The 15,614-nt window shown below is 33.6% G+C and overlaps 1 protein-coding gene across 3 annotated transcripts in view; it reads right to left on the reverse strand.

The window, feature by feature from the left end:
• Positions 1 to 18: 18 nt before the first annotated feature.
• AkhR (Adipokinetic hormone receptor) overlaps positions 19 to 15,614 on the reverse strand; it is a 106,857-nt gene continuing 91,261 nt past the window's right edge. For 2 of the 3 annotated variants that reach the window (XM_076124816.1, XM_076124815.1), the window contains 6 exons: positions 14,519 to 14,667; positions 11,949 to 12,092; positions 3,336 to 3,496; positions 2,184 to 2,304; positions 1,634 to 1,790; positions 19 to 1,200 (listed from right to left, as the gene is read on the reverse strand). In XM_076124816.1, coding sequence (XP_075980931.1) covers positions 988 to 1,200; positions 1,634 to 1,790; positions 2,184 to 2,304; positions 3,336 to 3,496; positions 11,949 to 12,092; positions 14,519 to 14,667 — 945 coding nt within the window. In that variant the 3' untranslated portion in view covers positions 19 to 987. The remainder of the gene's footprint in view (positions 1,201 to 1,633; positions 1,791 to 2,183; positions 2,305 to 3,335; positions 3,497 to 11,948; positions 12,093 to 14,518; positions 14,668 to 15,614) is intronic. The other variant, XM_076124817.1, reaches the window with a different exon arrangement.

The raw sequence follows: 15,614 nt of genomic DNA on the forward strand, positions 1-15,614 counted from the left end.
AATCTTTTTAATGAAGCGGGTGTAAATAAGGAAACCATTTGTTTTGACTTTTTATTTAAAAAATTAGCTCTTGCATTAACTTAGGATTAAGATTTGGTACAAAATTTCATATCTCTTTGTATGTATAGAGCCGAGTCTCTAACACCTCACAGCCAAGGTACACTTTATACTACTAAACAAAATAATAATAAAAAAATCTTTATATTAAAACTATACTTTAAACAAAAACAACCTTCAAAGAAATAACAATTAATGTCTGGTATCAAAATACCTACTAAGGACTTATCGTCTGTCAGTCAGTCTTATTGAATAAATATATACGTAATAACTTAAGCGTGTTCTCATTGGAATGTATCAACTTGCTGGAAAGCTATGAGTATCCTAGTCGAGTCGAGGCACCACACTATCAATTGCGATTGTCAATCATGACAGACATCAATAAGAATAACAACTTCAATTGATGCAACCTCATTATACTAGCTATCAGCTAATAAGGACTAATTACAACTAACTCACTTATAGGAATGTTACATATCAGTGCGTAACACTCAATAATTATATCTACTCTCAAGGCATGGCACAAACCGCACGAACCATAGTCTTCGTTAAACCTATCGCATCCTAGATATGTTTCAAGACTCCTCCTTAAAGCTTTCTTTTACACACTTAGGAATTCAGTAACAATTTACAATCTCATTTCATGAGCTAGCAGCTCAGAAAAATAACGTTATTAGCTAACTGTTATTCCACGCACATCACTAAATGTCAGTCACAGATAATAAAAGTTTATAGTCTGTGGCGAATCGACTAAAAAGTGAGAAATAATCGATTGTAAGTTACAAATGAACATGAGACTAGCATAAGTGCACAAATATCGTTCATCAGCCTAAAATATTCCCTATAAAGAAAGTCGAGACTTTCAAGCACCTTCAGACTTCTAGCAGTCGTTTCGTAACACAATTTTAAGGCTAGAAATAAAACCGAGTGCTACACCATGCCATTACTGACGTGGTTATTGTTGATTGTGTTCCAATGTTTCTGTGTTCCGTTCTGTGTGCCGTATGCGGAGTCCCTCCGGCCATTTCTGTCGCTTCCTAGAGAACTTCTCGCTCTTGCTAGAGTTGCTGCTGAGATTTCCATAGATTCACCGTACGGTAGTCTTGAACCACGTCTCATACTGCCGCTTTTACATCGAACGTTCTGGAATTTACGAATTGTATAGTTAGTTTTAAGTAAAACATATCGTTGGTAACAAAAATATCTGCACTACAAATAAATTTAGACACATAAGACGTTTTCCAATTTCATTTTAATTATTAATTACGAGTTGCTTTATGTAATTCTATATTCGATATATAGGATCGTTATGCTATTCAAACAACTATCCTTAAGAATTTTAGATCAATCCTTTTGAAAGATTTTAAGCATTGTGGGTTACAATCACAATAGAAGCACTAGCTAGAATTCCGTTAGCGCTCCAACTTCGCTTGTAAGCTTAAAGGAAGTGGTTCATATGGATTACGAACCCACAACATCTTAAGCCTAAGTTACACACAAAACACAACATCTAGGGTTCTATCAGGTTCAAGGGTACTAGCACAACACATATAAATAAGTGCAGCGTGTGACTTACGAAGTAACTCACCCGTCCCGCGCGCCACGTCCAGCGGTTGCGGTTGAACACGCCGTACACTATGGGGTTCGCGCACGAGTTCGTGCACGAGAACAACCACATGGCCTTCTGGATCGCCGGGTCTAGGCTCTTTAACGAGTCTTTGTCTATCCAATACCTGCAATTGTATGAATGTAAGTTAATGGTAGAACAGAACTGAACCTGAAGAAATAATAATATGGAACTCACTTTAGAAACACTTTTTAAAAGCGACTTTTTATTAAACTTTGCGTGGCTGACACATATCGAATATAGAGACCAAGCAGCCTTTCATTAAACGACAGTGAAGCAATCCGACAGACTGTTCACTTTAATGAATAAGACATTCTACCTTGATTTAGATTACTATCTAAAACCAAACTAGGCAAAACTAGGCAGCTTTACCGAGTTACTACTCGGGAACGCTGCCTAGTCTGGCAATTTGACTTTTTCAATACCCTTGGGAGAAATTCGTCAGTATAGATAGATACGTAACTTTATAATAAAATAATAGCAGTAGGTTTGTACTCACCATAAACAATAACAGTAGTAAGGAGACCAACAGGTGAAGAAGACTAGAACTATAGTGACTGTCATCTTGAGCGTGCGCGCTCGCGCTCGCCCCAAGATACCCACGCCGCTGCGACGCATCGCTGTACACACAAAACAATACACATTTAATTATTTAGCAGCATATTTTAACAAATCAATTTGCTGATGGAAAATTTTGTGCATTACAGAAATCTAAATTATCTGTTTTTGCAGCTATAGATCATGCTTTGTACTATGTTATACTAAAAACTTTGGTGAGGTCTTTGTAACCTCATCGTTGTTTGTGCAAACAACTTTTAGCCGCTATTATCTGATATAATAAGTTGCAACTTTGACGAGTAAATCATCTTTTTTAGGCGTCCCAATGTAGTCCGCTCAAAGAATACTCCAAAAGCGGGTGTAGAGTGCGTGAGAGGGATCCTAAGCAATTTCTTCAGAAATTGGTTCAGGATGCTTAGATGATAAACATACTAAAATCCCCGCCTCTAGGGGGGGCGCCGGAGTGGGGAGAGGGGGTTAAAGTTCCCATTTTTTAGTTTTTCACTAATATCTTGAAAACGGTTCGTCGTAGAGCAAAAGTGTCTTCTACATAATGAAAGATGATAAAATTGTCTACAACTTTTGTTATACACACTTTATCGAAATTCTCATCAGTTCTCGAGCATCACGCTCCGTAATAGTTAAAATGAATGTTTTTCAGATCATGAGTGAGTGTCATAAATGCGAAACTTTGCTTTCGCTTAACTACGGAACTAAATTACCTACAGACTTAAAATTTTGGATTTTAATTATGTGGTTATTGCTTACTGGATAACTAAATTTTATATCCTCTAAGCATCCTGAACCAATTTCTAAAGAAATTGCTTAGGATCCCTCTCACGCACTCTACACTTGCTTTTTTGAGCGGACTAATGGTGCCTTATCGTGATTGTAATACTTCTACTAATTATTATTAGGTAAGTTATTAATGCCCGGTTTCTAAGGCACATTTAGCGGTAGTTTATCTATTCAACAGCATTTAAACTTATATAAAAAAAACAGTTTGAATAGTTAAACTACCGCTAAACGTGCCTCAGAAACCGGGCATAAGTCCCATAACTTAAAGACCAACAGTGTGATGGCATATCCTTACCATTCTGGTTAGCTCTGCGTATAATCTCGAGCAGCGCCGCGGAGGAGCAGTACAGCGTGGACAGCAGCGGGATCACGTACATTAAGATCATATTCACGAGGAAGTACGCGAACTCGTGAGACTCTGTCGGTAATGAACCGTACGATACACACTGGTAGTACCTGTGAAAGAGGAAATATTGTGTTGTTAGTACTGATTTATACGGTTGTGATAGTAAAGAGGTCATGATTGGTAATCTTTAGCATTTCTCTGAGAAGAAGAGGATACTTCTCTCAAGTGAAATTCGTTAATTTTACCATTTTGTGTAACCATCTTGCATCCCAGTTTAAAGTATGGGAAATTGTATTGAAATTTTTCAGAAGTGATTCATCCTTACATATCATTTTTTTAGGTAGATACCTAAATATGGTCCTCATACAGTTATATAATAACTGAAATATAAAATAAGATAAACTAATCTATACTAATATTATTAAACTGAAGAGTTTGTTTGTTTGTTTGTTTGAACACGCTAATCTCAAGAACTACTGGTCCAATTGAAAAATTATTTCACTGTTAAATTTATCGAGGAAGGCTACAGGCTATATATCATCACGCTACGATCAATAGGAGCAGAGTAACAGTAAAAAATGTTACAAAAACGGGGAAAAATATCACACATTCTCTCTTATGTGACGGAAACGAAGTTGCGCGGGTCAGCTTGTATCTATAATCTATATACAGCAAAATTTTCAAATGAATCATATACGTTAGGCATTATGAAACCACCGTAGACTTCATTTATATTGCTTTTTATTACCGTCAGTAATATATTGCCCGCATTAGCATAGGAGATAATTACGATAATCCGAATTGAGATACGGAACAATCAATTTAAAGGGTTTAATCTGAGCCAATAAATCTTATATTGCCAATTGGATTCTGTATTAGGTTACGTTAAGCTTTTAGAGGTTTCGTTCTAATGGACTTGTTAAAGTACTGTGTTACAATTTAGGATTAGGTGTAGATAAATGCGTCGACTTGTTTGAAAGTTTCTGTTGGGATAGTTAAAATAATATGTGTGTGTTATTTTGTATTTATATAAAGTCAAATCAGCTACTCTTTATGAAATGTCAAAAACACATATTAGTATAGAAATACGTCGTAGTGACGCCACTATGTCATATTTTAAACTACTTAACTACTTAAACTGAGTGTCTAATAAAATGTTTCAGTCCGTAACAGTTACAATTTCAACATTATGTATGAAAAAAGCTGAAAGTCTGAGCATTTTAGATAAACCTTTTACGAGTACGCCTTTAATAGTCAACCCAGTCAACTACCCAATTGTACCGACAGTTCAATTCATTTAAATACATTTTTGTTATCAATTAAAAATAGATTAAGAAGGATATCTATTAGTCATAATAAAGAAGGAATAGAGAAGTAAGATCGCTTTAAAGTCAAATCAAGGAAGAAATAAACTAGCTTCATAATAAGGCGAACATAAAGTGGTTTTAGAACTAGTCTAAAAACAGACAGGCAAGCTTTTTCATCGTATCTTTGCAATGAACTTTCTTAACCTTGAACGAACTACTGAAAGTAAACCATATGTTCAGCACAATATTGAACTAAATATTTGAACGCATCAATTTTATTATTGTATCTAAAACTAGCTGACCCGCGCAACTTCGCTTGCGTCACGTAAGAGAGAACGGGTCATAATTTTCCCCGTTTTTGTAACATTTTTCGTTACTACTCCGCTCCTTATCGTCGTAGCGTGATGATATTTATATAGCTTATAGCCTTCCTCAATAAATGGGCTATCTAAAAGTGAAAGAATTTTTCAAATCGGACCAGTAGTTCCTGAGATTAGCGCGTTCAAACAAACAAACAAACAAACAAACTCTTTAGCTTTATAGTATTACTAGCTGACCCGCGCAACTTCGCTTGCGTTACTTAAGATAATCATAATTTTCCCCGTTTTTGTACCATTTTTCACTGTTACTCTGCTCCTATTGGTCGTAGCGTAATGATATATAGCCTATAGCCTTCCTCGATAAATGGGCTATCTAACACTGAAAGAATTTTTCAAATCGGATCAGTAGTTCCCGAGATTAGCGCGTTCAAACAAACAAACAAACAAACAATCAAACAAACAAACAAACTCTTCAGCTTTATAATATTAGTATAGATTATAGTATATATAGTATAAAGTATAGATGATAATGTATGAATATGAATCGTAAAAACGTTGAGCATCAAAATAAAAGAATTTTCCATTGATCCCTTTTTACCATTTACCATTGTAAACATTTCAGGTAATAAAGATAATGTAAAAGAATGGACTACAAGGTAACTGCCGGTTATTTTAAGGCGTTATTGTTATTTACAATTTTGTTTATAGATCATTGTTATGACCTTTTGCTTTGGAGGTAATTCAGCAAAGCATTTTCACATTTTTAAGGGCAGAATAACTTTGTCAATTTGCCTGTATTCATCTAACAAAAAGATCACAATATCGCTGAGGAAGAATAAAAAAATAACAAAAGTTGGATGTATCAGTCTAAATATATTATATTTGAACCTAAAAACATTATAGTCTTGATTCTATATCTAAACTAGTTTCAAAGGATCTGAATACATTTCAGCTAACTATAATAACATTAAGTGAATCCTCTATATTATTATATTTGCATGAACACCACACAAAGTACATAAAGATCAAACATGAGAGTATTACTCCATTGATGCGATGAACTCTCAGTACATTAGAACAATCTGTCGAAATCTGTGCCAAAACTGAAACATTCCTTAGCTCTTTATTTATGTTTGAACCGCGGCTTTGTTTGATTTATATCGTAAGTATAACCCATTTTAATAAATACTGAGGATTTGATTGTCTATTCAAAATAAGTTGTAAATAATAATGAAATGAATACATTGTAACATTATTGGCCTTAATATTATTATGATGCAGGGTTTACTTGGCGTATTATTGTCTTATTGATGTTAAGTTTTGCATTCATTTACATAAATAAATAAACATAACTCATTACTGTCCCACTACTGGGCAAATGTCTCCTCCCGCAAGGAGGAGATTAGGCCTATAGTCCACCATGCTGGCTAATAGAAGGTTGGGAACACTTACATATGTAAATCCTACTGACTTAATATTATAAATGCGATAGTTCATGAGGTCGGATGTATGCATGTATGTTTGTTACTCTTTGCCTAAAAACTACTGGGTGGATTTTAATAAAGTTTGTTGCAATAAACGAATGGACACCTTTCACTTTTATCACTGTAGGTAGCAACATCAAAAGATACGGAGACACGCGCTGCATATCGATATTGAAAGATTAATCGATTTATAGAGATCGAAATAAAACAATTTTTACGTCTTTAATCGAGGTTTATTCAACTTTCTTATATTTCCTTGCGAACAGATGCAAATATTCAGATTATTGATTGCCACGGTTAGAGTAAGGGATTCGATTAGATTTTTTTTTTGCGTTGTAAGGTACCTGCGGGTATTAAGGCCTGTCGGGTAATAAGGCCTAAATAACAAAAAACGTACGAAATACAGTAGTAGACGATCAAGATTACAGTCACACAAGCTCAGAGCGTATACGAGTCGCTGCAAAGTGGCGGACGCACTCTTGCACTTCTCCCCCCGCAAATATCGTCGAAATCATTCAGAAGTGCGGTTCAGCAGCACGAATTATAAAAATTGACTCCAGTAAAACGTAAGTTGTTTAGAAAATATCACATTTACAAACCTGTATTGACTGTCCGCTTATTAATTAACGTATGCTTGTCCGTAGATTACCGTTTTAAGAGACTTGTAGTTATAAAAAATATATTATTATTATTTTCTGTAAATAGGTGGTTGGCGGATATTAAGGCCTATAAAATTTTACAATAGGCCTTATTATACTCCTACTTTTTTAACTGCTATATAAGTAGGAGCGTGTTTTAAAAATGTTTGTTAGTGGGTAGTATATACGTAGTTTATATTTTCAATTTAAACTTACAGTCACGATGTCTCCCAAACAAGCATTGTGGTTAGAAGGCGATCTGACAAAAATAAATCACAAAAAAAAAATTATCGGTACGGTCATGCCTGCAAAGAAGATAGAATGGATGATGCAATGAGGCAATGTTCGCGATGCTTCAAGTGGTACCACGAAGAATGTGTCGGTTTGACTGCAGAATATACTGATGATTTTCAATGTCCTGATGGATGCGAATAAGGACAATTTATTTAATTTATTAAGACTACTATGCTTTCTATTGCCTTATGTTAATGATTATTGATGTCAAGAATACTAATTTACTTAGTTTAAGTTGATTTTTGAATAGTTTATAGTATAGGCCTTTTTACCCTACCCTATTATAATAAGGCCTAAAGACAGCGTTTTTTTAAAGTGATATAATGTTTTAGTTTTAAGCTTTAGAAGCTTTTTTTTGTTTAAACTCGGTAGTAATATAAGTACATGACTGATTATTATAAAAACTGGTTGATTATATTGGATATTCTTCATTTTATTACAAATCTCCCTTAGCTAGGCCTTAATACCCGCGGGTACCTTATATTAAGTCTCGGTTAGACTATTTCTAGATAAGAATCAGATTCCTTGTCCCTTTGCCTTGCAGATAGATCTGACACATATTCATGAGCCGTGAAAACTGGCTGTGGTAAACGTAGTGAGATGATCATTTGGGGTAGTCTATAGAATGACACGATGATAAAGGTCTATTAAAAGCTGATAAACTAATGTTAAAATATTCCAGTGCTATCTCGTAAAAATAATTTTAATAATTAAAAAATAAACATAACAGGAAATACTAATTTAATATATACAACAATCTTCTTATACAATGATTAGATTTGCATATTTCCCCGCATCCTAAATAAGATAGTGTTTACGCAAAGCTTTTGTGTTTATAATTTACCCACGTTTTGTAGTGAGTTAAATATAACATACTACGATTCAGTTTGTTGTGACTACTACTAACACATTAATGTATGTGGTAGTTTATCACTGCCCTTTTAAACATTATTTTACAATAGAAACATAATAATAAAGTTTATACTTCGTAGACGCAATGTTAAATCTTCTTAAATGACTATTCATTTACAAAAAATTCAGTTAAACGATTTAAGTAATTTATTATGTCGGATTTTCCTCGTTCATATCTTCTAAAATCCCGAATTTATTTAATAAAATATCGGCATCTTTATACTTTGTAGCTTTGATGTTTCCTCAAGGCATTTTAATACATTTTAAGGTTTCTGTAATATTGATTAAAAAGAAAAAAAACAGCTAATTAGGTGCTCATTGGACCCAAAATTTGGCAGGAATCAAAGCATTCTAAAATTCACAATCTTTTTTATTTAATAAAAAAGGAACGCGGAAGTTGCCAGCCAGTATTTAACAAAAACACGGCGAGGTTATTATTCTTCTCTATGGTTTGAAAGGAGGTAAATCGAATAAGTTTGGTAACTCTTTGACTTTCATCGTGTTAATGAGTTAGTGTTGTTTGGTGACCCCAAGAGAAGAGAAATTGACCTCAACAGCTGTAAGGTCAACAACCTTGTTCCAATTTAAAGTTGTATGAGTTGACCTAAAACAACTTGATGGGTTTCATCAGTTTTGAACTATGAGTTTATTAGCTCTATGTAAGTAATGAGTCAACGATGTATGAAACTTACTTATAGAGTAATTTAAATAGATATTAATAAGTAATTAACTACTTGTATAATTGCTTTGTTAATCTCATGTTGCAGATACTAGACATTAATTCGATGAAACTAACAAATTTCAGAATGAAAACATCAATTTCCATTTCAGATTAAATATTCTTCAACATTTATGGTCAGTATTTTTTTAGACGATTATATTATGTGTATTTTATGTAACTACAAACAATTTCGTTTCAATGATTTATAAGTGTAAGATAATATTGTGTAATCAAAGATCTTTCAAGGACGGAAACTGTATCATGTTTGCGGAAAATATTTCTGAAACTGGGTCACTTGGAGCAGTAGTAAAAAATCATTATAACATAAAGACAAAAAGATTTCTTATTAATAATATCAACGCACTTAATATTTAGTCACTCGAATAACATTTCTAATATTAATACGATGTAAACAATAGCTTCTATAAAGTATTAAAACTAGCACAGTACCGAACAAAAATAGGCATAAACTTTTCCACGCCCTAGTCTTAAAGGACTTACAAAAAAAGTCGTAAAAAGAAGTAATGCTGCTCCTGAAAGTTTGACGTTTTGCGACTCTCAAGAGAATTAGGAATTATAGACAACTGTATTTTGGTCGTAAAATCTAACGACGTCTTGAAGCTATTAGTGCAGTCAATTAAGCTTAAATTAGGTAAGAATCTCGGAATTCGAGATACCCAGCTGTAAGTTTGTAAATACTTGTATATTGACACCCTAAAAGTTGTCTCAAAACCTACATATGGTAGGGTGTACGCAACTATAAAATTTCAAGGTCCAAAGTCCCAAAAACCGGTTTTTTGAGCTTTTTTTGTAAATATCTCATTTCCTATGGAATTTTTGCATTCGTATTCATTACCAATATTGTACAGTATAAAATTCTCTACAAATTTCGTTTGAATTTTTTTTTTTACGGTGAACCGTTTTCGAGATAGAGGGGGGAGAGCGCGCGGTCACAGGATCATTTCAAGTCAACCGGTGCCTCCGGTCGAAGATGCGCCATATATATTATAGTTGATGAACTATCGATAAATTAATGATTAATAAATATTTGTCAATTTCTATTACATTCTTTTTTATCATTTTTTTCATAACCTATCCACTTTTTATTCAGTATTAATTAACTTATCAACACTTACCTGCCCATGTAATTGCAGAATTTTTCATGAAAATATAGGCACTATATTTGAATTTTAACCTAATTAATATTAATAACTTCTTACATGATGAAAAAAAACAAATAAATCAGTATTATTGAAAAGATATAGATTTAATATAATTATGAAGAAAATGATGACATCAATGACTTTTCGAAGTTATGTGTGTATTAGAAATAATTGTCACATGCTCCAACGGTGAAGGAAAACATCGTGAGGAAACCTTGCATGAATAAAATTAGTTAAATACATTTATTGAGGGCATGCAAAGTCCCCAACCCGCACTTGGCCAGCGTGGTGGACTCAAGGCCTAACCCCTCCCTCATTACGGGAGAAGACCCTTGCTCAGCAGTGGGACAGTAATGGGTTAAATTTATTTATTATTATAATCATTGATTTATCGATAGTTCATCAACTATATATGGCGCATCTTCGACCGGAGGCACCGGTTGACTTGAAATGATCCTGTGACCGCGCGCTCTCCGCCCTCTATCTCGAAAACGGTTCACCGTAAAAAAAAATTCAAACAAAATTTGTAGAGAATTTTATACTGTACAATATTGGTAATGAATACGAATGCAAAAATTCCGTAGGAAATGAGATATTTATAAAAAAAGCTCAAAAAACCGGTTTTTGGGACTTTGGACCTTGAAATTTTATAGTTGCGTACACCCTACCATATGTAGGTTTTGAGACAACTTTTAGGGTGTCAATATACAAGTATTTACAGACTTACAGCTGGGTATCTCGAATTCCGAGGTGAACTTACTATAATGACTGGACTATATAAGAAATAATGTTGTAGACAAATAAATACGCAAGTTCTAGAATATGAATAGTTTTATGTAATGAAAATAGTTGTCTCAATAGGCAAACAGTTTAAATACGGTGTAAGTTAGACTTAAGTACTTCCCACACTGGCTAGGAGACCCGTGTGAATAAGTTATAATATTAGGTAATAGTGACGCTTGCAAGTGTTGAACTATATTTTATAGCATTACTGATAGATTATATCATTCAATATTTTTATTAATATAATTATGAATATTCAAATACTCCACGTTTGTCTGTACGCAAGAGTGTAAGAGTCACTTAAGATACAATTGGCTTAAAGAATATTAAAGTTTTCATAACATCACATTTTTATCAAATAATACAACAAAATAACAATAATCCTGTCGTCAAAAGAGGTAACGGAGGTTGTATATTTTTAGTAGATATTAGGTCCCGAGCCTCTGAGCCTAACCATATAAATGGCTGCCCTTTATCACGTGTCGCGAAACTCACGATATTATCCGATGAAAATATAACAGAAATAGAACAATATCATATCATTTATAATTCACAATGTCGTTTAGAAATATCGAGGAACTTTTGTGAGTTATTTTTAGTTTTGGCTAATATAATAAAGGGATAGAATTAAGCCTACGCTGACCACGGTTTTCAGGTGTCAGTTTAGATTAATAACATACAGTTTTTAAAACAAATCATTGGTGTTGATAAACGTTTTCACTATATAAGATGAATTTAACCCATAAATGTGAGAACCCGTACTGAGGGAGAGATCGGGCCATGAGTCCACCGGGCTGGCAAAATGCGGGTTGGGGACTTATCATTCCTTCAAGAACTGTTCTAAAGAACTCTCAGACGTGCAAGATTGTATGACGATATTTTCCTTCAACAAGTAACAATTATTGCTTATATGCAGAATATAACAGTATATTGTACGTACCCTTTGACATCAGGGTGTTCTTCGAGGTGGAAGATGAAGCTCTGCGGCAGGCTGGCGAGGCCGGCGCAGACCCACGCCACTGTGAGAGCTCTGCGCACGCGAGACTCCCACGTCACGTTCAAGGGTTTTAGGATGGCATAGTATCTGAAATTGAGAAGAACATAATTAGTTTGATGAAGTTAGAAAAACAAGGGTTTTAGGTCGTTTTGAAAATTAAAGTTTTGTTGGCTTGGCTTGTTCAAGTCTACTATATTATGTAGAATCAGAAAACTCTACTGGCCAAACACTAAAATGGCATTTAAATTTAAGTACCTTACATCTCATACGAGGGGCTAGCTGCTTAAAAGTATTTTTTTTGAGTGGTACTTATTTTTTTTATATAAATATGATTCACTTATTTCCAAATGATTTTGCATCATTATGGTGATTCAATAAATTAAATAATTACGAAAGGACGAAAAATAAAAAAACAAATCCATTTGGCTTATTCCACGAATCCCTTTTCAAAGTCCTTTGCATTGATTGCAAGTGACCTATATAACCTTGGTATATTTTATTATAACGATTTATAAGCTTAACAATATCTTCACACAGCGGGAACACCTAATCATAACCTATAACATTACGGGCACTTTACAAATGAAGTAGGGCAGAGGCGCATGATTGATCATCTCGGTCATTGACCCGCCTTACCTTCGACCTATTATCAATATTTGCTACTACACTTAATATCCGTAAGGAATTCTCTCTTCTGTTTGTTATTGTTCCTTTCACAACTACAATCAATAAATTTGCAGTATGCGTTGAGCATAGCAACAATTATTTCGCGGGATTAAGAATGTAACCAAACTTTTTCAATAAAAAAAAATATGTTGCTCTAAAAAAAGTAAACAAACCATAAGCAACTGAAATAATGTACCTAGGTGTACAAAACATTATTAAAAAAAAATAGTACTTGAGTAACAAAAACAGAAATGATTCGAAATTCAAATATGAAAATCTGCAACTTCTTTATTTTAAATGGCCCGTGTTCTTGAAGTAGTCAGTACCTTTACGTATTTTGATATTCGCAATAGTTCTAAGAAAGGAGATTTAATAAATATATTATGCTAATACATTGAATAACCCTAAACCCTTATCCTTCACGTTTCTGGACCTTTCCGAAGCACTTGTTGTCAATAGGTCGTTGTCCTGTCGAATGTATGTCGTTCTTAGTGATTGATGTAGTTTGAACCTTTAAGATTTCAACTCGTTTATAGAGCCGAATTTATTGTTTTAGCGAAAATTTTGTATTTAGTGGTCGGTGACATTGAAAAATTAGTGACCTGCTCTTGATTTGCAATTGTTATGGTTGTAGAAACGTGTAGATTAAGAAAACACAATGCTACGACTTTACTAAATATACCTTCTATTCCTTCAAGAACTGTTCTAAAGAACTCTCACAGGTTTAAGATTGTATTACGATTTTTTTCTTTATTTTGTTGTATGGCGACACCAAAAGAGAAAGAGATAAATTTTTCCTTCATTTTTTATAAATTAAAAACAGCACGGTCCTTTACCATAAAGTAAAACCTCGTAATTTTTTTTATTTTTTTATATTGAATGAAGTGTAACATAAAAAATTTTACCTCACTATTCTCTACGATAAAATATCATCTTCAACTTTATATTTGCTAATGAACAGAATACTCATAGAATCTATTACATCTATAAGCTTCAATTGAGACTATTATACGCGAATTTCAAGTAATTATCTACTCAGATTCAAATAATTTTAACAATAGTCCTCAAGTTACCGACGAATAATTTCTCTTTGTCGCGGTCCTGGCTCTTATGGTTTAAAGCGAGTGGAGAGCACTCAAGGTCCTGCCAAGTATTGCCAAGTACTTGGTTGAATCTTGGCACTCGGTGGTACTTTCTTGGCAAAAGGAAGGTAAGTCAGGTTACAGTACTTGTATGATTTTGAGCTCTTGTTATTGTCAAAGGACAAAATATGAAGATTTTGTGTCTTTAATTGAATTCTCTGTTCTGTACTATCACTGGGCATATTTTTGAATTGTGAAATATAAAAGTGTTTCTGAACACCGGTCATTTCATTGTGAAGAGAAATCTCGATAGCTAGTAAAGTAAATGTGAAAAATAGTCTTTGAAAATCAGTTCAATATTATAGACATTTGTAGCTTTCCATATTTTATTTTAAGCTCTTGCAAATTACTTTGATTGATTACGTGCAAGGAAAATCGAAAATTTTATAAAAAATATGATCGCAACAAATTAACCAATGAAATAACCGATCAATCAATCAAAATAAATTGATGATTTATTTTCCTTAAAGATAACGTAGGTAAATTGAAATGTATAATAACTCAAGAGTAAGTTTTTATACATTATTACGTTTACGCATTAAAAAACGTTTTTTTTTGAAAAACTGGGACTTATATTATAGTCACCGCGATAGATAGATAGATGGTGGTGCAGCAGTCACTTATTGATGTTAATTTAAGTTTACCAGGGTGTTCATTTATATTTATTCTTCTTTAGCCATATAAAATACAATAGTGTAAACTCACCTATCAACAGCGATACAAATAAGCACGAAGCTGGAGAGGTAGAGGCCGAAGGTTCTGGTGAACATCATCACGCGGCACATGAGGTCCCCGGCCAGCCACTGCACCGTGCCCGCCCACGCTATCTCCAGCGGCATCATTAGGAATGTTACCTGCAACAAAATTAGCTACTGTTACACAACTGTTGAAAAGTAATGGGAAAAACTAATAGCTGATTAAAAGAGTGGGCTAGACTTTCTTGTCAGCTCTTACTTTTTGGTTTTACCTTCGGAATATTGGTCATATATTGTAAGTATGTCAATCACAAGTGTGAAGAATTAACCTAAATGATAATTTCATTTTGATTGATTTTGTCAATTATCTTTGAAGGCAACGGAATTGTTCTACGCGAGTTTCGGTTTAGATCTAGATAAGTGATTCACCTTGTTAAAAAACACAAAATTTATCAGCTGCACTTTCATTTGTGACTGAAAGTGGTGTTTGGTGTAGCAAAGAGTCTCCGGAAGGCTTATTTGCTTGCTTTTCCTAGATTTCTCTACAGAGGTTTTAATTTCATTTTTTTTAAGCCGACTTCGAAATGATACGTTTATTAATACAACGAGGAAGGAAAATACCATTCTACCAATCTCTACAAAATCATTTCTCCCGGTTCATTCAGATCATACGACCCCAAAAATAAATTACCCATTACATATAAGACGTATTAATAACTCGTATCTATTTATAATGTTTTCTTTGAATTCAATGTCCCTGTGACAATTTTATGAAAGGTCAAATATAATGATGATGATGCATTACATGTAAGCCTTGATTGATTGTTATAATGAATAATGACATAATACTAGTAAATTTAGTGGAGTAAATAGAAGAGGATCTTATTTTCCGATAGTCTATTGTCATTATTCATTTTATGTACTAATTCAATTTTTCTACTAATTTACCTACTTAATAGAATAGACAGGTTTTTCGTTACTTTCGTTGAACACATTCTTTGGAAATAGCTGACCGATTTGGAAAACCATAACTGTCTTTTATAGCCATATACATATTATTATACCTACACACACACAATGAGGGAAGGTATGAGCTATCTTTCTTA

The sequence above is a fragment of the Anticarsia gemmatalis genome, chromosome 17 (assembly GCF_050436995.1).
Source record: "Anticarsia gemmatalis isolate Benzon Research Colony breed Stoneville strain chromosome 17, ilAntGemm2 primary, whole genome shotgun sequence".
Taxonomy (NCBI): domain Eukaryota; kingdom Metazoa; phylum Arthropoda; class Insecta; order Lepidoptera; family Erebidae; genus Anticarsia; species Anticarsia gemmatalis.